The sequence below is a fragment of the Sphaerodactylus townsendi genome, linkage group LG08 (assembly GCF_021028975.2).
Source record: "Sphaerodactylus townsendi isolate TG3544 linkage group LG08, MPM_Stown_v2.3, whole genome shotgun sequence".
Taxonomy (NCBI): Eukaryota; Metazoa; Chordata; class Lepidosauria; order Squamata; family Sphaerodactylidae; genus Sphaerodactylus; species Sphaerodactylus townsendi.
The window spans coordinates 81154782-81178240 of NC_059432.1; the positions used below are offsets into that span (position 1 = coordinate 81154782).

Sequence of the window (23459 nt, forward strand, 5' to 3'; positions counted from 1 at the left end):
AGAAGAGAAAAAGTACCATGCTCCCTTGTTGTTTGGGGCAAGAGGAGGGGTTGGTGCCAAGCCCAGCTTGGTGTTTGGGGTTGACAGAGGATTGGAGGGGGAGGAAGTGGCAGTGGATAAATTCACAATTCTACTTATATATTTCGATAGGACAGAGTATAGTACATTTTACACAGTTCCTAAATAGTACATTTCATAGCTGCTTAATTTCGGAGTTACAACTACTCCCCAAAAGCAGGCACCATCTAAAAGTTTGAATTAAATGTTTCTCTGCTGGGGCTTAGAAAATGGGATGCCTGCTTACCCTGTGTTCCTAGTAAACCTTCTTCACCAGGAAGGCCTGGATCTCCATTTTGTCCTTTCTCAACCATTAGAATGACACAGCCATCTTCACCTGGAAGACCTCTTTCACCTTACAAGAAGAATACAGTGAATGTATGCAAATATTTTGCCATGAAATTGTAGCTTAAATATTTCTGTTGGGATCCAGATCCTGGCCGATTTTATGCCTCAAAGGCCGTTTCTGCATGGCCACACTGGGGGGTGCATCGGCGTATACAACGCCAACGCACACACACCCAGGACCATTCACACGAACAGTCCTGGTAGGGGCAGGGAAGATGGCGCAACCCTGCGCCGTCGCCCAATCGACGTACCTTCCCTGCGACCTTCCGGTGCGTCGCTAGGCCAGGGGACACGCCCCCCTGTCCTGCGCGACAAAAAACTCATGTGCATTCATTGGACTAACAGATGAATTTTTTCAGAAGAGATCTGAAACTATAGGGCAGATGTTTCCACACACTAAGCAAAGGTTAAGTTATTATACAAGGTTAAATTATTACATACTGATAATTCTTTCAAAAGGGACTTGGTAAAACAGGTAATAATATTTGGCTTAAACTCAGAGAAAACTCAATGAACATCAAAAATGGTTACAATAGCATACCTTTGGAGCCCTCAGATCCACATTCTCCAGGGGGACCATGCTGACCCATTAATCCTTGTTCACCTTTTACACCAGGAACTCCCTTCTCTCCTTCATATCCTGGTAGCCCTGGGAATCCCTGCATACCTTGGAATCCTTTGCTTCCTTAACAGGAATAATTACATAAAAGTGAAATTAAATAATACTGTACTGAATTGCTGGGTTTGTAATGTTACAGGAGGTTAATGCTGCAACACATGCATTAGTTTTTAAGAAAATGCAAGGTGCCCTTACCCAAAGGCGGAGAGGAGGCACAAGATTACAATGGTAAAGTCTTCTACATCACCCACAACACCAAGAAAATCAGCTGGATCAACCCCAAAGACAGGTGGGCATCCTCTTGGGGGAGGGAGAAGGCAAAGGCACATGGAGAAGCAGGAGGGCGAGCCCTTGGCAACAGCCACGCTTGATGTTCCAACTTCGCAGGAGTTTATTGCCACCAGCAGAGGGGAGCCAGGCAGAGTCCCAGGCAGTTACATAAGTTCAAACCTCACCAAATCCACTCAAATGCCCAAATCGCGATTTGGGCATTCAAATGGATTCGGATTTGGTTTGTATTTGGGAAGCTTGAATTCAGACCGAATTGGCCAAATTGGGCTCAATTCGGCTGTTTCTGCGATTTGGCCATACTGAATTGCCAAGGCTGGTCCTAATTTAACACCCACATACAAATCACCATCAGTTGGATGGACTGCATTCAAATATCACATTACATCAGAGTTTAATCAAACACATATTTATACACTAGCTTATTATAACATTGAATAAAACTTTAATACTCCACTTGAGTGTCATTGTCTCTGGACTGTGGGGCCAAGTCCAGTACTGAACTTGCCTACCATCTAGCTATTGAAAGCCAAGGAAATATGGGCATTAAAGATTACAAGTACAATGTGTGTAATAAACAGAAGAATTATTCTAAAATGCAAATGATTTAGGCAAGAGCTTCTGTACCTTTTTGTCCTGGGAGGCCTTGCAATCCATGATCTCCTGGAAGGCCTTTATTTCCTGCTAAGCCTGGAATCCCAGGTGGCCCTCTTATTCCAGGCAATCCTGGCATGCCTTTCATTCCATCTGGGCCTGGTGGTCCCATATCACCTTGGAGTCCTTTGGAGCCCTTTAAACCTGAGAAAATATTTTCATTGATACAAATTTAGTAGTGGAATGCCCATCTTACAGAAGCCTATGCAATCTAATTTGTTTCTCTGAAGACCCTAGAATTACTTCCATGTTACTTCTACCATTGTCATAGCTCCCAGTCTTTCCACTTTCCATCTTTGTGATTTGTTTTTCAGCGTTGTTGAGTTTATTATAAACTAAACTCCAACAGGTTGTTGTGGGTTTTCCGGGCTGTGTGGCCGTGGTCTGGTGGATCTTGTTCCTAACTTTTTGCCTGCATCTGTGGCTGCCATCTTCAGAGGTGTATCACAGAGAGAAGTCTGTTACACACTGTTACATTATTGGACACTATTATTGGACATTATTGGCAGCACTGAAGAATGTGATGTTTTCTTCCATGATGGATCTTCTTGATTGCGAAGTGCTCACCTGGAGTGCCTGGTGGTCCAACATAGCCTGGAGGTCCTGGTGGCCCCTGCAAGCCTTTGTCACAGGCCAGGCCAGGTGAGCCAGTATAGCCCAAAGCTCCAGGAGAACCCTTTCTTCCTCTAAGACCTTTAGCTCCTGGGAATCCTGGTATGCCAGGCTGTCCTGCAAAGAGATTACATTTTCTCAGGATCAAAAAACTAAAATAAGAAAATCACTTTTCATTATTACTTTCTGATTAATTGTAAGGAGTTCTTTCTCATTTGGATTGATGCAGCTTACTTTAACCTGGTATTGATTTATTTAATAAGGTTTCCAACTAAATTATCCCTGAACCTTAAACAGTATCTCTGTCCTGACCTTAAACATTCGCTACTCTGGACTTGTGCTCACTTTCTTTAGTTTATACAACAATGATGAGACAGCAGAAGGAAAATGAAATCATTGCTCACAGAGTAATTGTTTCACAGTACTTGCATGGTAAGGCCAACTCCATTCTCGCTGCCCATATTCACAGGATGTTCTCCTCTCCTTCCCTAAGCCCAAAGGGGCATTTTATATGTCCTTCTGCAGGGCAGTAGCAAAACAAACAACTTCATCACAAACTAACTGCAGTTTGGGTTGGCCTTACATTTTGCACTATGGAAATCTTCAGAATCGTTAAAGCTCTAGCAGCACAGAGCCATGCCTCTAATACAGTGGATTTGTGGCTTATGGTTTACCTATAGAAAGTCTAGCACAGAATTCTTGAAGCTGAAATAGTACTACTTCCACTCAGTGAAGTCACTCTAAAATCACCAACCTTTCAATAGCATAAACGTCATCTATCAGCAACTAATATTGAGAACACTTGTCCGGCTTGTGAAGTTTAAGGCAATATTGTCAATCTTCTGCCAAAATGCAACACACTATAAGGGCAATTTAATGAGATAATTTGGAAATGTCTGGTTGCTGGAAATCATCCTTACCACATAGGAGAATAGGAGATGACATGCATTCTGTATTTGAACCAAGTGAAAATGTTACCTTTGTCCATTTGGCACTGAGCTATTGTTGATATTTCAGCTTTATGGTGAAACAAAGCCCTCCCCCCAAAAGATGAATCTCTATAAATGTGTTTCATACCTTGAAGCCCAGGAAGACCAGTGTCCCCTCTTCTACCAGGCAAACCTGGTAGTCCTGGAAGGCCTCGGTTGCCTGGAATTCCTGGGGTGCCATAACTGATGTCACCTGGAATACCTTTTTGACCTTTCTGCCCAGGAGGACCTGGCAATCCTGGAGCACCATCCACTCTGGAGCCGCTTTTACCTTCTTCACCAAGGTCACCAGTCTCACCTCTAATACCTACAGAGCAATTAAATCTTGGTAATCTTCAATTGTTTTAATAATATCTAAAAAGCACAAGATCTCATTGGTGTACTTGGGGGGGGGGGGGGCGGCATGAGACCCAGGAGCCACTTGCCTGGTTCACATGGAAAATACATTTGGCCACCTGTCACTGCCACCTGCTTGCTTACCTGCTGCCACTCACCCTGCTCACCACTTACCCGCCTGCTTGTATGGCTCACCTGCCCTGCTGGCCTCCCTCCTGCCCAAGTGCTTCCTGGCACTGCAGTAGGGCAGGACAGTCTCTACAGCCTCCCCTGGACATGCTGCTGTCTCATGGAGCTGGAGGGTTTGTGCCAAGCCTCTTCCCTGCCTGAACTGGTTCTCCCACAGTCTTCCAACCAGCCAGGCAGCTGGCCTGTGCAGCAACAGGGTGGAAGGAGGGGGATGGAACAGCTGGGCTGGTGGGATGGAAATGGGGCTTCTGGATCAAATCCCCCTCCCCTCCAATAAAGGAGATAAAAGGTCCCTGGAAAAAGCTGCAGCAGCAGCAGACAAGAAAAAGAAGGCAACTTGAGAATAGGTGGGGCAGGCGAGCGAGAGAGCAGGTGGGCAAGCAACTTGAGAGTAGGGAGGCAGATGGGTGACAGAGTTCAGACTAGGTCACAGCTGTGGGGGAGCACCATGCGGTTGGGGGTGCAGAACTCAGGGCTTATCCCAGGAATCGATTTATAATGGTACACAACTGCAAGATCTGTTACTGAGGTCCTTTCCCAAAACAGGATTTAATTGGTGACCCAACAACATTCAACTACTGTTCATTTGTCAAGTTTGTATAGCACACACAAAAAAAGAGTCAGAGCCAATTCAAGGTTGACAGTTTGTACTGCAGTCTATGCATTCCCACATGTAACCAATAAAAATACTCTGGCCTTTTCTCACTTACCTTCTGGACCAGGATTGCCTAATGTTCCTGCTTTGCCCTGTTGGCCTTTTGGACCATCAAAACCATTGGGACCAGGTCGACCAGGTTGTCCTCTTAATCCTTTTTGACCTAAATATGCAGAGAAAACACAAGTCAAGTATGACTTAGTTGAATGTTTCTAAAGACTTCTGTAAAATACATTCAAACCTTGCTGGATCCTTTATGAAAATGGAGAAGGCTGCCACCTTCTCTGCTTAATCTCACCTGATCTCACTGCAGTCCATCTTGTAAGGTTTTTGTACTACAATGTACAGCTTACACTTTTCAGTGTTCAAAAAGGGCCCTCCATCCCATTGAAAAAGCATTGCTATTACTTACAGTGACCTTGCTTTTGTATTTCTCCTCTGATGTTGAGAGTTATTGCCTTATTTGGGTATGTTTTAATTGCAGTGGTCTGATTTATTCTGTATAATTTAAAGATAGACAACTAGTTCTGAAGAACTGGAAGAACAATGCATTTTGCTCTTTGAGGCGTACCTTGTTTACCTGGAGAACCAGGTGGGCCTGGATTCCCAGGATATCCTGTTGCACGTCGAAGAGTGGCCCCTAAAACAGAAGAACATTTGTCAACATTTGATAGTTATTCATATAATTCAATAATCCCTTAAAAACCAAGCATAATTTCAATTGGTTGACTGAAAATGTCAGGGCTAGGCAAAAGGCAGTCACAGAACTAGAAAACAGACAAGTAAATACTGTTACTGCCCATGAAAAGCCCCACAACCTGGAAGTCCTTTTTGTCTTTTACAGGCGGGGTAGATAGAAATTTTCTGGAGTGTAGGAACACTGAAACACTCAAGAAACACTGAGGTTTACATCCCAAGTATCTTAACAGAAGACAGTATTTCTTAGATCCATTGGTCTAGCCCCAGAGACAGTCAGTATAAAATTACATATACACCTGTTATTTTTAGCAGTAATTAGAAAGATGAAAAATATTTCACTGCTATTGCTGCAAAGAAAGACTAAAGCTGCAATCCTAATCACACTTTCTTTGGAACAAGTGCCACTGAACAAAGTGAGACTTTGCAGGTAAACGAACATAAAGTTGGACAAGGGGCTACAAGCTAATATATCAATATTTTATTCACACTATAACACTGCAATAAATACACCAATAAAATGTCATGAAAATGTCCAACAAAAACTACTTTTATTTTAGCTGTGTATTTTAAAAGTTACCTTTTTGCCCCTTGGGGCCAGGCAATCCTTTTACACCAGGGCTTCCTGGATCTCCTGGTAGACCACAGACACCTTGTGGACCTTGGTTTCCAAGTCCTGATGGTCCTGTGGGCCCTCTGGGACCAGGAAGTCCTGGAGGGCCAGGAAACCCCTTATCACCTGATACAGCAATTCCATCATCACCCTGTCAACAATTTATACAGATATACATGTATATGACCTGAACATGTCCTGAAAAACACTAAATAGAACTGTATTCAAGTAGTTACAAATCATCTATTTGAGCCCAGGTATAGACTTTATGAAAAAGATACAACATGGATAAGGATGCAAAATGGAAAACAAAAAGCACTGTATATGTTGAAGATAGTGTTATATTTTATAATGCTTTAACACATTTGAAATGTATTCTAATACCATGTGTGATTATAATGTGTAACAACTGGATTTGCATTGACTTACCCCTACTTTTAATTAATTTTGTTCTTTATATGACTTTTCTTTCAGTGTTATCAATTCCCAAAACACTTGTAGGATAATTCCTGTAACTCTGACTTTGAAATAGTCTTTCTACCTATAGAGTCTTTCTACCTAGAGTCTTTCTACCTACTTTTCTACCCACTGGAGCAGCAATGGCGTAGGAGGTTAAGAGCTCGTGTATCTAATCTGGAGGAACCGGGTTTGATTCCCAGCTCTGCCGCCTGAGCTGTGGAGGCTTATCTGGGGAATTCAGATTAGCCTGTACACTCCCACACACGCCAGCTGGGTGACCTTGGGCTAGTCATAGCTTCTCGGAGCTCTCTCAGCCCCACCCACCTCACAGGGTGTTTGTTGTGAGGGGGGAAGGGCAAGGAGATTGTAAGCCCCTTTGAGTCTCCTGCAGGAGAGAAAGGGGGGATATAAATCCAAACTCTTCTTCTTCTTCTATAATGGTGCAACTTTATAAAGGTGTAAATTCCCACCACTAATATCTGCTACAAAGATACAGAAACACCAGAGGCGTATCAGGGGGAAATGGCGCCCAGGGACAACACCTGCTCATGGGCTGGCCTGCTTCCACGGTGCCCATCCGAGCCGCCCCACCTTCCTGCAGGTTGCCTCTGGGGAAGGCAGCAGCCAGTCTGCAGGGAGGCGGGGGGGAGGCAGGGCACAGTGGCGGGCGGCCCAGCAGGCCAGTCCTGTCTTTAGGCATGGGGGAGGAGGTGAGTGGGGGTGATTTTGTGCCCCCCTCCCCTGCTGTTGCACCCAGGGTCATTTGACCCCACCTGTCCCCATGGACAGTACACCACTGAGAAACACAAAATTATATAAAAAGGAATTCCTGCTGTATTCACTTGCAGATGGACCCATCCACAACTCAAGAATATGGGATCTCAGGTCTGATGGCTCCAAATCATTTGGGCTAACATGAGTAAAACTGCTGAGGAAGAAATCTAGTTACCATATATACGCATGTATAAGTCGAATTTTTCAGCACATTTTTAATGCTGAAAAAGCTCTCCTCGACTTATATGCGGGTCATTAAAAATTTTTGTGTGTTTTTACTTTGCCGGCCAGCAGGGGGCACCGCTTTTATGCTAGCAACTCCAAATTTTCAGGGTACCCTCAGAAGACACTCCTGATGATACCAGCCAAGTTTGGGAAAGTTTGGTTCAGGGGGTCCAAAGTTATGGACCCCCAAAGGAGGTGCCCCCATTCTCCATTGTTTTCAATGGGAGCTATTAGTAGATGGGGCTACCCTTTTGAGGGTCCATAACTTTGGACCCTCTGAACCAAACTTCATCAAATCTGGCTGGTCTCATCAGGAGAGTCTTTTTATGATACCAGCCAGGTTTGGTGAAGTTTGGGTCACGGGATCCAAAGTTATTGATCCCCAAAAGGGTTCCCCATCCCCCACTGTTTACAAGGGAAGCTTATAGTAGATTTTCCATTTCTGATAATATCCCTCTTAAAATCTAAGTTGAGTTACATTTGGACATACAGATGATGATAAGGAATCCAGTTTTCAAGGATTTTAACTCTTGTGTTTTAGCTTGGTTGCTGATTGAGCTAAGGTTTTTGTACTTTTTAAGTTATTGTTGATACCATATTGTTCTTGTTGACCCCCTTTTCCACTTACAGAGCCATTTTACTGTTTTTCTTTGAAATAAATATTCAAAAACATTAACCTACTGATGCCTCAATTGATGTAATTTTATTGGTATCTATTTTTATTTTTGAAATTTACCAGCAGCTGCTGCATTTCCCACCCTCGACTTATACGTGAGTCAATAAGTTTTCCCAGCTTTTTGTGGTAAAATTAGGTGCCTCGACTTATATGTGGGTCGACTTATACACGAGTATTTACGGTAGTTGTTTTAGGATGTTTAAAAATCAGTTTTACTGCTTACTTCTCATCTATGTAATTCCTCATTTAACTCCTCCTTCTGTTCCTGTCCCCTACCAGGATCCTTCCTACTTATGCTTTTGGAATTGTTGTGTTTCTTCTACTTGGAAACCTAACCCTTCAAAGCACCTTTATGTTTCCCCCCACCTTAAATAAAGACTTTCTTCCCCTTGCAAACTGGAAAGCTTAACACATACCCTTCTAAATTCTTCTATACACCAATCACAGCAGTAAATGCCAACTTCTCACTGAATTATACTGGGCAACAATCTTAACTCTTTGTGCAATACCCCGCTGCACACATGGAAAAATAATTCAGCATGGCTATTCTGCAATCAGGTTAGATGTATTACATCAACATAATTACTTCTTTATACTAGTAATCAACCATGAGCATACACCAGACTGACAGCAAGTGTTTATCAGGTTCCTTTCCCCTCAGGAACTTCTCCAGATGAATCCTCAAGTACCTTCTCTTTCCCTCTCCCACATATACACACTCATTTCAGATAACAGAAAAATTTACTGTTTGGTAGGAAGAGTTGGTGAAAGAAAAATGGATTGGTGAACAATTCTAGAATTATTCAAATGATAAATTGAATTAAGTTCTAAAAAGCTACAACAAACAAAGCTCTAAAAAGTCAACAAACACAATTTCTGCCTCTTTTCAGGAGGCCTGGAAATTTGATTTAAAAGAAGGGTAAAATAGTTGTCAAGACAATCAATTGTACCTGAGGTCCTTTTTCACCAGGAACTCCCGGATCTCCATCCTTGCCAGGAATGCCATTCTGTCCTGGAAATCCAGAGTCCCCCTGAGCGCCTATTTGTCCCTTTATCCCTTTAAACAGTTGAAAAATTACTATCAGTGCTTGAAGAAAATCAATAAATCTTATTTTTAACATAGCCCTGTGGATACTTAAATCCAGAGACTGGGACTATGAATAGGCAGACCAATTCTTTTTATAAACCTGAGAAAAGCCTGAGGTTTTCAGAAAAGTTATCCAAAAATAGGGGAGTCAACCTCACAAAATGATAAAAGGAGTGCTGTAGCTTTAAGCAATAGATGTCCTCAATGGTTCTTGCTAGGCAATCACAACAGTATTGCTAGCCTTTAAGTCTTCATTTCTGTCCAAAAAGGGCAGGGGGTATTTATGGGGCTACTTTGACCTTTGAAGCAGCCCTGGCAACAGCTTCTGGATGACTTGCTATGATATGACTTGCATGACTCAGTCAGGTTCACTTCCTTCCTACTGTTCAGCAGCAGCCCTTCATGAAAACTAGTAAGGTATAGTAATTAGTTGCAGAACAGGATCTGGGAGATCCAGATTTGAATTCCCACTCTACTGTGGATGCTCACGATGATGCTGGGCCAATCAAACATTTAGCCACAAGCCTACCACTCCAACCAATACTCACAGGATTGCTATGAGGATAAAATGGAGAAAGAGGAGAACGATATGAGCTGCTTTGGGTCCCCATTGTGGAGAAAAAAATGGGACATAAATGAAGTAAATAAATAATAAATACTGCTGAAGATAGATAAAAATTTAACTGATAGATGATTAAGAGAGAACAAAGTAGGAAAGGTGAGACTATAGTGGTTACCAGGAGGAGGGAAAGAGGAAATATTGTGGAGAATGGTTACTGGGGAAAGTAAGGTCTTTGCATGTCTTTGCAGGTTTCCCACCACACAACCAGGCCTGATTCAGCTGGCACTGTATGACTTGGCCAATTTTCCCAGGGACAGGCTGCCAATGGCGGTGGCAAATACAGGTTGGTTGGCTGGTAGGCGGGAAGAAGAGAAGGAAGCAAGAAAAGGGAAGAGGCTATGAATGTGACCAGGAAAGGAAAAGATGAAATAGTGGGGACAAAAAAATGAGTTGCCCCCTGCAAGTTCTTGCAGATTCCCCGCTAATATGTTTTAATGCTTTACAAAAGACACAAAACTCTTAAAAAACTGGATGAGTGGATAAATAAAAATACTACATTTATAAAGGTTGTGCTATGATATCCTGTGTTTGGATAGTTCTCCCCCCCCCCCTCCAGTAGCACTATCTGTGTCCTGCACATCTCTGTCAAGTTGTTTCTCTCTCACACACACAAAAATCTACCTTTGTGTTTCCTCTCACCCATGTGCACACTCTGAAGTCAATCCCAAACATGTATACTCAGAAGTAAGTCTCATTTAATTCAGTGGCACTCACACACACACAAGTGTTCTTAGGACACACTTAGGACAAACTTAGGACTGCTTTTTCTGTCAGGCTGCTCCTTCCTTTCTCTGTTTCTCCCGTGACACACATGTCTGATTTTCTCATTTCTTTCCTTCTCCCAAGCTGATTCATACATTGTACACAGTGAGGCTTTTCTCCCACAAGAAATAAACAATATAAAATATGGAGTAATCAAGGTAAAGTTTCACTAGTTAAAAAAACTGATAGGTACAGTACGATGTATATTTACCTTTTATTGTTATTCTAACTGAGTCACCTTTCTCTCCTTTTTCTCCAGTGAATCCAGAGAACCCTGGCATTCCCTTATAATTCAAAAAAATAAATATGTTATTAGTGGGGACCCTCAAAGAACTTACACAGAGTGCATACTATTTCCCTTGCTTTTGCTTCCTTCCCTCTCCTCTAACACCCTTTCTCCCTCACAATTTCTCCCTCTGCCTCTCCCTCCTATTTTTTCTGTCAGTACGCCTCTTTTGCTGTTCCTCCCTCACCCCTTCTCTTATAGTATTTCTCTCTCTGGCTGGCAGATCAGGCACCTACCAGGCAGGCCAGCCATCCTTAATGCTGTGCCTGCTTGGATGACTGTCCTCCTCTCCACTGCTGTGCCACCCAGCTGCATACCACCCAATGGCTAACGTTATGGGTGGACAGCAAATCGGGATTTTAGGAGTTCAGGGAAAGTTTCTGCACCTCCTTGTACAGCCTTAATGCAGAAGCAGAGATGGTAGGCACTGGCACTCAACACAGAAGCATTAGTATTTGACAAGGAAGGAAGAGGAACCCATTCCGCCTTCCTTGGCTAATGACAGTGTGGGTTTCGAGCAGCTGACTGCATAAGTGTGGCCACTTGTTTTCTGTTTTAGATTTCTTTAACCCCATGCCCCATTTTTTTGGTTTGGAATTCTTCTGCAAATCTAGGGTGCCCAAAAGTTTGGAGAAGAGTCTCCCTAGTATCTATGTGGCACCAGTCTATGGATTTAAGTATCTGTAGATGGGGTCATGTTGACTGTTAGATAAATTGATTGCTGATAATGAATAATTCTAACAAAGATACAACTCAAAACAGCATCTATTAGGCAGGCAAGATACAAGGACATTGTACCTAGAATATCTGGTGACCCTTCCCTTCCTAGCTAATTAGTGGCCTGTGCCGTCATTGATGACAACATTTATGATGCAGATAACATTCTGATTTCCCGCAATGGCCTTTCATGGAGTTATTAAACCGTGCCTAATGAAATTATCTTTTGACATAATGACATACAAAAACACATTTCAATTTATATTTCAAAACCCAAAAAAACAGAATTTGTATCCTCAGGAAGAGAACCAAGAATACTAAAATCATAGTGATTTTCTTGGAAATTCAGAAAATGACCTTTTGGCTAGGATTACTCACAGAGGAACCTGGTTGACCAATTGTGCCAGGTAAACCTGGGTCACCTTTTTCTCCATATATTCCAGGTAACCCAATTTCTCCTTTTCTTCCAGGATTACCAGGTAGGCCTCGTTTTCCTGCCAAGCCACAGGGACCAGAGCCACAGGAACAGTTGCCTGGACTTCCTACATGAGCACAAAGAAAAGCTATGAACCAGTTATACAGTACAAAATATTAAGCAAAATATCTATCTATCTATCTATCTATCTATCTATCTATCTATCTATCTATCTATCTATCTATCTATCTATCTATCTATCTATCTATCTATCTATCTATCTATCTATCTATCTATCTATCTATCTATTTATTTATTTATTTAATTGGATTTTTATACCGCCCCATCCCCGAAGGGCTCTGGGCGGTTTACAACATGTAAAATACAATATAAAATAAGTAGCCATTTAAGGCAGCGATAAAAATTATCAATTCCTATTCTAGTTATAAAAACTCAGCAGGTTAAAATGGCGTCCAGCATTCCAGTAATAAAAATCCTTCCCCCCTCAGAGAGGGAGGCATGGTGAGTCTCGTTGGATGACAGGTGTAAGAATATTATACTGCCACCCTAAGCGGAGTCACATCCTTTTAAGTCCGCTGCAGTCAGTGGACTTAGAAGTATATGTTTAGGATTGCACTGTTAATTATTAAATTACACAAATGTGAGTTATCTCTGAAGGATCCATACTTGCCTTTTCCTCCTTTTTCACCTTTTCCCCCTGATGGGCCCCTCTGGCCTTTAACTCCTGGTTGTCCAGGGGACCCTCTCCCTCTGCAAGCTACGCCTTTATTACAAAACAAAAACACTTTTTTTCAATTAAATTTATTGTGGGTTTTTTTTCCAAATTGTTCAAAAAAATAGCCTCATTTTTAGAAAAATGGTCAGTAATGGCAGAAATAGCAGAAGCCGGTATTTAAGAGACAGTGCGTTCTAGTACAAAGGATCTGGCCTTTAGAACTGGAGTGTTAGAAAGAACTAAAGTCCACCTTAGTATTTCTCATTAAAGGTTCCCAGTCCAAAAATATCTGATTTGGGCTACCAAATTTTCTGCCACAAACTTGCCCTCTAGCCAATCATGAAAGATAGCTCTTACCTCACCTGGATCCTCCTATCCTTTCTCCAGCCTCAGGTAAAAGGAATCATTTGTTTTCAGTAAAGCCACTGTCCCTATAGCTAGCACCAAACTATAACTGGTTTCTGGGGTATTTCTGCCTCACCATTGCCATGTACTCTTTGCCTGGCCATGCTCAGTTTTGACTTCAAAGTACTTGTGCTTTAATTTTTTGTATTTGTGAGATATTAGTTTCAGGTTGCTATGTGGTATCCTACCGGATGCATTCCATGATGCTGCTCCCTTTGGATTTATCTTGTGGATTACTAGCTGCCTAGATACAAGGAATGTCTGTTTGAATAGTTCTGCTTCACTCTCTTGCATTCTTCAAGAAAGCATTTGAAGTGAAATAATAGTCTGATTCCTCCACGTATCTTCAAAGTTTGGTCTCTATTCCTCCACAGCAAAGTACAGTGGAGAGAATACAGCGTCCAGAAGAGAAGTGGTGAGCAGATACTTTTCCTTGAGAATACACTGCAGGTGAGTAGGAGGCAAAAGGGGTAAAGCATCCTCTTCTAGCCTACTTGTTCCCTGCTGGAAATGGTTACCTTTTGGCCCTACTTCACCTTGGAGAACGGGTTATGGCTCAGTGTTAGAGTATCTGCTTGGCATGCAGAAGGTGCCAGGTCCAATATCGAGCATGTCCAGCTAAAATATCTGGGCAGCAGATGAAGACCCTTAGACCCTGGAATGTCACCGACAGTCAAAGTGGACTATACTGACCTTGAGGGATCAATGGTCTGACTCAACTAAGGCAACTTCATGTGTATTTAATTGGATTTTGGAGACACATGGTGGAGATGGGATGACTCATTCCCTCTTAATTTATGTCATGATCAGCCCATTTCCAATTTGATCCTGCCGTGTCTCCTGGCTGATATTTGGGATCCTCTTCCTCTCCCCCTTGGGAACTGGCAGTCAGGGGTGGAGTTGTGTGATGTGGGGGCACGACGCTTTGTTGCTTATGCTTTATTTCTGGAATAGAAGTCTAAATGCTAATTCCAGATGCTGTTTCATAATAACGAAATAATATGAACACAGAGTCTCATTATTGAACAGTCCAGGGGATAACAATTTACCACTCACAATAACTTGATTAAACAGTGGAGGGGGCCTGGGTTAATGCATGCAGAAGATTCCAGGTTCAATCCCTGGCAATTAAATGAATCAAGTGATGGTGATGTGGACGATTTCTGCTTGAGATCCTGGAGAGCCACTGCCAGTAAATCTGTTATCTGACTCAGTATAAGGCAGCTTCATGCATATGGATGGTTTTTTTTAAAGAATCTTCTGCTATGGATCTCATGAAATCTTTTATTTATTCAGTATATATTATGTTCAGATGAGTTGCAGAACAGATATCAGAGGAAATAACTTCATTTTTACTAACACCATAATCAATACCCTTTTATTATTAACAATTACTACTGCATGCAATGCTTAGAAGTAATTTATTTAATTTACCTGGTGACCCAGGCAAGCCCTGGCTTCCTGGTGGTCCTGGTAAACCTGGTAATCCTGGAGATCCTGGTCTTCCTACAGCATTTTCAGATAAAGCAGGGAGGCCAGGCTCACCTCGAGAGCCTTGAGGACCTTCTATTCCCAAGCTACCTTTGGAACCTGGAAGACCTAGTAAAAATATAAAGAAAACATTATGGAATCTTGTACCTAAAATATTCTATGTGATACTCCTCTACCTGATGGAACATCCTACCTAATGAAGTCAGGAAGGCTCTCACGTTATTATCGCACCACCACTATGTAAAACAGAACTTTTTAGAAGGTTATTTTATGAAGAAAAACCTACTGTAGTTTTTAATGTTTGCTGTTGGTTAATGGTTTTTAATGTGTTGACTGTAAATCTTCAGCCCATGCATTCATTCCTCAATTGCTCCCTGAGAAAGGGAGAAACCTAAGTTCTATTTATTCCATTATGATTTTTAATGCTGAGCGAAAAAAGCTTTAAAAAGAGTCTGTTTTAAATATGATGTCAAAGTTATGGTTTTTATGGCTTATAGGAATACTTACCATGCACCAGAATTTGGGCTGTGCTTCTCATGAACAGTTTTACCTAATTTCAACAGATCTAATGTAGACTATCAAGGGCTATCAAGGACAGATTTTGAGGTCAAAAGGCAGTGGCCTACATCCTTCACTGTCCTAACATTCCACTTGTACAGCAATTAAATGGTCCTTTATAGCAGGCCTTGTGATGGCAGCTAAAATGTTTTTATTCTGGAAAACTTTAAAATCTAAACTTCTAAACTTGATTTTAAACAGTAAGAGTTGATGATACACAGTTTTCTGTCTTTTGTAAGTTGCTTTTGAACTTGCATTTTTGTTAGTTTACAATTGTTGATGTCTGTTTCCAATTGTAAGCCCCTTTCAGTAATGACATAAATAGAAAGGTGGAATGAAGGGGTTCTAACTAAATAAGGCAAATGTTTTGGCATGTGCAATTACATGGACATGACTTGTTTTAACCCTTATAAGTTGTACTATAGGATTCTTACTAGATCCAGGTTCGCCTGGCATTCCATCCGTGCCCGAAGGACCTGGCAATCCAGTGGCTCCAAGATCTCCAAAAGGTCCAGGATCTCCAGGATCTCCTCGAAGACCTGTACAAGACCATTGAGAAAATGTTGGTCATAAAATAATGTTATGCTGTGATTTTTATTAAATGAACATAAAATAATTTAATATTAATTATACCTTTGATTCCAACACGTAACGTTGTCTGAGGTCCTGGTGGACCTGGCTGCCCGCGCTCGCCAGGGTGCCCCTGTTGGAGTGATTGGGTATTTTGAAACACAGGAATACAATGACATTAGTACATTGGATATTCAAGGGAAATAATAAAGCATGCTAATGAAATTTACTGGGATTATTTTAAAATAACTGTTCTGTATTGGTAAACAATAATTTACATTTCATATACATTCAATACAAACATTAAAAGCTTACCTTGACGCCTGGAATGCCAGGTTGTCCAGGAAAACCAGGAACTCCTATTTCACCCTGATTTTTAAAAATATATATATTATGCATTATACATCTCTTTATTTTCCTACAAATTAATGCTGTTTGTTTTTTAAAAAACTAGGTAGATGATGAAGAAGAAGTGTTTGGATTTATACCTCCCTTTCTTTCCTGTAAGGAGACTCAAAGGTCCCTTCCGCACACGCAAAATAATGCATTTTCAAACCACTTTCACAACTGTTTGCAAGTGAATTTTGCTATTCCGCACAGCTTCAAAGAGCACTGAAAGCAGTTTGAAAGTGCATTATTTTGCATGTGCGGAATGACCCAAAGGGACTTATAAACTCCTTTCCCTTCCTCTCCCCACAACAGACTCCTTGAGAGGTAGGTGGGGCTGAGAGAGTTCCAAAGAATTGTGACTAGCCCATGGTCACCCAGCAGGAATGTAGGAGTGCAGAAACAAATCTGGTTCACCAGATATGCTTCTGCCACACAGGTGGAGGAGTGGGGAATCAAACCAGGTTCTCCAGATTAGAGTCCACCTGGTCTTAACCACTCTACACTGCTATAACTGATATATTTTATTATTGTTGGATATTTGTTGTAATTCTCTTAAATTCAGTCTAGCATGCAAATCAGTTCCACTGACATTGATTACAGTTGTTCATTAGAATGTCATTTCCCAATTAATGGACATTATACTAGAAAAGTTAAAGTAATAAAAATGAGGGAGAATTTTGGTTAATCTGGGACTGTACATGGGTTTCAACTTAAGTTGTGTCTGACAAAATTTGCTAGCTCAGAGCCAGTTTATAGCCATAATGTATGCTTTGAGACAACCTACATTATTAGTTTAATAAATGAATATGCAACCAGTTACCCTAGTTTATTTGAATCGGTAAAAAAGGTGCTCACTATCTAAAATGTAAATGATCACTATAAATACCAAAAAACTTTATCAGCCATGAAAGAAACTTACATAAGGATCAAATAAGTTTGTACTATGAACATAGTGTGTATGTGTGTGTTTATATAAATATCAGCAATTAATCATAGGTAGCGCCATTTTATGTATTCTACCTTTTTTCCTGGAAAACCTGAAGATCCATATGAACCAGGACTCCCCTACAGCAAAAATACCAGACAAGGAATCTCACTTGGGTTTACAACACACTGATTCATACACAAACTGGAAGTAAATTTCACTGAAATCAATGGAATGCACCTACACACAAAACCCTGGTATAAATCGAGTAATAACTAAATGAGATTCACAGGACAATCCTAAAACGACCAATACCAGTGCACCAGTGATGCCAGCAGGACACTGGTGTAGTTAGTCAATATCCTACACTCAGCAGAAAAAATATAATATATTTACAAAAACAAAAATTAACAATGTCAATGAATTGACAGCATAGCATTGGCAGTGGAGTACATAGCAATACTGCCAATGGCATGCCACACCCCTGAGATCTTACATTCCCAATTGCAGTGTGGCCAAGGAAGAGGGAAATATTGTGTATGTCCTGAAATTGAGAAATGTAAAGCTTATGTAAGGAGAAGTGTCAGCGATATGTTGCAAAAGTTTTTGCATCCCTGTATGTTTGTGCAACATACTTTTAATTTATGCAATTACCTGTTCTCCAAGTGTATTCTAAGAGGGTCTAACATGAGGCCAGAGAAAAGCAGTCCCATCTCTGCCCTGACTGGAGAATAGTTCAGAAGAGCTGTGATTCACTGCAGAATTAGTTGGTATCCAAGGTATAGGCAGGCATGGAATAATGCATGCAATAAGGCAATAATGCATGCATGATGAAAGGCAGGTGTAGGGTATTTATTTCTACTTGCATCAGATTTTTCACAGACATAACATTATGCTAGCACAGGGAATAGGATATAGGCTGAGGGGTCTGGAATACCAAACAAGTCCTATTCCTCTGTACATCTCTGATACTATCAATGTCTGGTTCTTATGTCAGCAGATGCATTGCTGTCAAGTTTATGCCAGCATGGTGTTAACAATGGCACATCTCCAACAATGGCACACCACCTCCTGATGTAAAGATAAAAAAGGGGAGTGGCAAGAGACAGGGAGGCCAGCCAGCATGGTAAAGCTTAGTTGAATCACAGGGAAATGTCAAAAACAATTGAATTACAGAATTAAGCTCACCTGTTCAAAGAAAGTGAAAAGTCCCAGAAGATATGCATAAGCCACAAGACATACTTAAGTCAGCCATGTAGCAATAATGCTAAAAATCAGATACCGGTAGGAAATTAAAAAATATAAAATATAGTTGAAAGATAACAGGCAAACTATTCTATTAAATTATCAAATTTAACAAAGGCAAAGAGAGTGGACAATGGGTTGCATCCTACCACTCTGCTCAGCTAACAGCAGTGCCTTCCTCAGGCTGCAAATTATTCCTTCTACACAAGAGGCTTTTTTTCTAGAGAAAGGTAGAAAAACCACATGTGTCTGGGAACTGAATTTGTTCATTCTGAAACATCCTTACCCGTATTCCAGGAAAGCCAATAATCCCCTTCTCGCCTTTCTTTCCACTTCCAAGTTTACCCTGTTATTATTCAAAACATACCATTTAAACAGCTTAAATCAAATCATATGGTCTTCTAGCAGTGATCCAGAGATGTGCCATGCAGTGTGCTTGTACTCATAATGATTTTCCGGGAGGTGATTCAACTGCTTCTTAAACCTACCAAGTTTAAAATGTAGTCTGGGGATCCATATCACCCATACATTTGTTCTCTTTAAAGAATGACAAATTCCCCCATGTAAAAACTGAAAGCCTTTACATGTCACAGGCATAGTCTGTAACTGATGCATAATCAGAAAAAGCTCATTAAGCTACACAAGTGATTTTTTCCAAATTATCTGAAAAAGAAGAAAACTCTAACCATACACACATTTATTAGTAAGATAACTGCTAACATAAACTGTGTATCTGTATAACAAATAAACCCTAAAAAGAGAATATGCATTTTTAGCCAGGCAAAGCTACTTCTCAACATTTTGGTAAGTCATGAGATAAAAAAGCTAAACAGTCAGAAGTAGGACATCTAATTGCATGCGAAGACCTATGCCACTTACTTTGGGGCCAGGCAATCCTTTGGAACCCATCAATCCAGGCATTCCTTTTGCACCCTAAATATTAAAATATTTCATCAATCTTATTTTCTTCATAGCTGATACACAGTTTCTTATTGGTAATTTCATTTTCGAGAGGAACTATCAAAAGGATCCTCGTCATTCAAAATACCTTTTCTGCAAAATTACATTATGCCATCATTGTGTGGTATTACATGCTATAACACTTATGCTATGCCACCTGGTTAGATTGAATTCCAGATCATGTTCAAAGTATTGGTTTTGACCTTCAGGGCCTTGAGATGTCTGGGGCCCTCATATCTTTGAAACCACATCTCCCTGTATCGCCCACAGAGAACATTACTGTCCTTCAACAGTAACCTTCTAGTGGTTCCCGCCCCTAAGGATATCCAGTTGGCCAGACTGGTGGAACCCTCTGCCAGCTGACACCAGGGTTCTGCAAAACCTTAAACAGTTAAACAGGGGCTGAAAGACAGAGGTGTTCCACTGGGTTTTGGTTGAGGCCGTTCAGTGAACATGTGATAGTCCAACTAAAATAGCTGTTCTCCCAAATCATAAATAACGTACTGTGAATCTCCATCATGTGCAGTCACACTCCCCCTCCCCTTCCCCCTAATAAATAAACTTCAGTGGACTTTGGAAGGTTGATTGAACTGTAGGCTTAGATTTATTTTATTGACTGATTCGCCACCATCATAGAAATTGTATTTCAGAATCTACATAGAAACTGATTTTAGAGATTTATTTATGTGACTTATCAATATTGTTCGTTTTAACCCTGTTGCAAGCTGCCTTGAGTCCGACTTTGGTCAAGAATTGGGCAGGGTATAAATTAATAAAATAAATTAAAAATATGTCTACAGTCATAGCAAGTAACTTGTCTTACAGTATATATCAATTACCTGCATGAAAGTAATTTAAACTTCCAAATAAATTCATGGTAATTTTCAATTAAATTGGATATTAATTTCCACAGAACAAACGTTACCATTACAAACCAATGTTATAAAGTGCATACCTTTTCTCCCTTCAGTAGTTGAGAACTTGGAGGTCCAACTAATAATGGCTGACCTGGAGATCCAGGAGGTCCCACATCACCCTATAAAAACCAAATAAACATGAAATGGAGTAAATAACCCCATAAAATTAGTTGCCAGGTTGTAATTCTACAATTGAAGAGCCTTTAACTGTTCTCTGCTAACTCTTATGCTACTATTTCGTGTATTTACAAATGTGCACATATGCCAGATGGAGAAATTTCTCCATCTCTCCCAGGGTAACTGCTATAAGAAATGTTGTAAATCACTTTGGATCCCCACTGAATAGAAAAGTGGGGTATACAAACTGAGGGTTTTACTTCTTGAAACAAATAGCAGTAAATGAATCCCAAGCATTTTTGAAAACAGTAATCTTGGGTATTTTCGAAGGCGTTCACGGCCAGATTCAACTGGTGTGAAACAGACTTTTCTCTGTGATACACCTCTCAAGATGCCAGCCACAGATGCAGGCGAAACGTTAGGAACAAAATCCACCAGACCACGGCCAAACAGCCTGGAAAACCCACCAGAACCAGTAATCTTAGGCATAATTAAATGTCTGTGGCGTCTTTCCCCATTCCCAAATGTTCAATATCTTCTTATTGTGGCATGACACTATCTGTGTATTAGATTTACAGTGTAATCTTAAACATAATTATACCCTTCCAAAGTCCACTGAAGTAAATAAGATCAAATGGTTAACTCTGCTTAAAATGGTACTGCAAGATGAAAACTTTTGTACATGTCTCTTCTAAATAGGGATATTTTTGTAACTGAATATGTACCTGTAGGAAAGATGTCAAGAATCCCATTACCAGTTAGAGACCACTATGAATTTCTTGGAGTCAAAAACATATCCAGAAAAGTCCTAATGCTTAACCTCTCCGTGAAACAGAAGTGATAATTTAAAGTTACTATCTCTTCATTAACAGCTTCAGTAAATTCAGTAAAGGAAAAATATATTAGCCTACTGCAGTTACCCATTTAATTATTTTTTAACATATTCAAACCATTAATCTTAGTTATAACTTTGCTTACCGGCTCTCCTTTTTGTCCTTCCACTCCAACACCTGGATTTCCCTAATAAAATATTTTAAAAGGAATAAAATAAAATAAGGTTAGAAATTCTAAAAGGATTTGATCTCTGAAACTAAGGCTAATTCCGCATGGGCCAAAAACAGCAGTGTGAAAGTGGTGTGAAAATGGTGTAAAAGGGTTTAAAACAGTGTAAAAGGTTTATACTGTTTTCACACCATTTTCACACCACTGTTTTTGGCCCATGCAGAATCAGCCTAATGTTTAAATAAGTGGCTTCTGCTTAAAACTTAAAGGGAGTGTCTAAAAACTCAGCAGATGATAATAATTGAAGGTGATACAAGTGTGAACACCAGTTTGATTGGTACTATATAAACAGACAAGAAAAATAGTCACTCACCTGTTTGCCTGGTAAACCAGGATGACCCAAAGCACCCTTTAAAGATAATAAGGAATAAGGTGTTCAAATCTAAGAATTCAGCCTGAAAAAGATATACTGCTGCAGCCTGTTCTTAAAATGTAGGTCCTATCATTTTTATTGCCTAAAATTTTTAAGTCATCATTTACATAATTATTGTACAAATTACCTTCTCCTTTTGTAGTTACATGAGCCCTGTGTGCAATTGTGACAGATTTTTGTTTTCTTTTTCCTTCAGCCAGGGCCAGGGGCAAACCTTGGACATGTCTATGAGATTGCTAAGTAATAGGAGTTTGTGAAAACTGAGATAGACAATGAAAATAAGGTTTTCAAGACTGGTGAATGGGTAGTTGCTTCTATTATCACAGTTTTATAAAAATTAATTACCAATAGTGTAAAAGAGGATAGGAAGAAATGAGACAATGGCTGGGATGCAGTCTTATTTTAGCATACATTGATTGATTGATTGATTTGATTTATATCCCACCCAGTCCCCGAAGGGCTCTGGGTGGGTTACAACAAGCTTAGAACATTAAAATATGACACTCAGATCAAACTGGCTGAACACATTATGAACAACCAGCGACCCATGGACACAGTGGACACTGGACACAGTGTATAACAGACTTCCCTCTGTGATACACCTCTGAAGATGCCGGCCACAGATGCAGGTGAAACGTTAGGAACAAGATCCACCAGACCACGGCCACACAGCCTGGAAAACCTATCGCAACCAGTTAAATCCGGCCGTGAAAGTCTTTGACGATACATTTTATCAAAGAGTTTTGTAAAAAGTGAAAAAACTCTAATCAATATTTTTACGCTGTTAAACAATTTTGAACAAAGATTGGCACAATATACAAGATAAGAATTAATTATGGTAAAGCATATGCTATATTGATATAAAATTAAGATCCATTAGACATGATTTAATGGCAGTTAAACTTGGAAAAAGAAATACCAAATCAAACCCGGGCACAAATTTACAATGTTACATTGAATACCTTGAAAAGGTGTGAATAAGAGAGTGTTCTGAAATTAGTAAATGTTGTGATGTGACACTTTTTTACATACAAAGTTGAACCACAGATATTTTCAACAATGTTATTGTTTTCTTTGTAGTGTCTATTTTATATATGTAAATGCTTTGTAATTTTTATGTGTAATAAAACTAAAACTTTAAAATTTGTTCAAAATATTTGGATAATAGTTTTATGGCAGAACATCATATACTCTAGAATCCTGCTTTAATTCTCTCTCTCTGTGAGTGTGTGAAAGTGCTTGAGAAGTCTACTGATTCTTTCTTTCCCTCTTACAAGCACAGCATCATGAACATAAAGAATTACCTTGTAAGATGGGGCTAAAATAATGGCCATCATTGAGAACCGATTGATAAAATAAAAGTGTTAGAATTATACCTGTGATCCTGGTTGGCCTGGATATCCAGGTAGGCCTCTTAGTCCCCTTTCTCCTCTAGGACCCTGAGAACAAATGTCACATTTTGCTTCTTAATACTAGCAATGTTCCATTTTTCACCAAAATATAATTTTACTTCATATTTCATGAACCAGGTTTAATATCTCTTCTAATTAATAACATTCTCCACTGCTTGTAAGCAGTATTTCAGTCACCAGCAACCACCAGTACTAGATTCTGATTCCAGATCTTCCACC

At 40.3% G+C, this 23459-nt stretch overlaps 1 protein-coding gene across 1 annotated transcript in view; it reads right to left on the minus strand.

Moving 5' to 3' along the window:
• COL4A4 (collagen type IV alpha 4 chain) overlaps positions 1-23459 on the minus strand; it is an 83680-nt gene that overhangs the window by 33770 nt on the left and 26451 nt on the right. The window contains exons 10-32 of the mRNA XM_048506718.1: positions 23205-23267; positions 21769-21804; positions 21372-21413; positions 20315-20395; positions 19279-19332; positions 18686-18745; positions 17250-17294; positions 16155-16208; positions 15903-15972; positions 15704-15808; positions 14655-14819; positions 12771-12863; positions 12043-12206; positions 10873-10945; positions 9141-9247; positions 6024-6207; positions 5319-5387; positions 4803-4910; positions 3656-3874; positions 2534-2695; positions 1940-2110; positions 947-1090; positions 305-412 (exon numbers count right to left, since the gene is read on the minus strand). Of these exons, the coding sequence (XP_048362675.1) occupies positions 305-412; positions 947-1090; positions 1940-2110; positions 2534-2695; positions 3656-3874; positions 4803-4910; positions 5319-5387; positions 6024-6207; positions 9141-9247; positions 10873-10945; positions 12043-12206; positions 12771-12863; positions 14655-14819; positions 15704-15808; positions 15903-15972; positions 16155-16208; positions 17250-17294; positions 18686-18745; positions 19279-19332; positions 20315-20395; positions 21372-21413; positions 21769-21804; positions 23205-23267 (2377 nt within the window). The remainder of the gene's footprint in view (positions 1-304; positions 413-946; positions 1091-1939; positions 2111-2533; positions 2696-3655; positions 3875-4802; positions 4911-5318; positions 5388-6023; positions 6208-9140; positions 9248-10872; positions 10946-12042; positions 12207-12770; positions 12864-14654; positions 14820-15703; positions 15809-15902; positions 15973-16154; positions 16209-17249; positions 17295-18685; positions 18746-19278; positions 19333-20314; positions 20396-21371; positions 21414-21768; positions 21805-23204; positions 23268-23459) is intronic.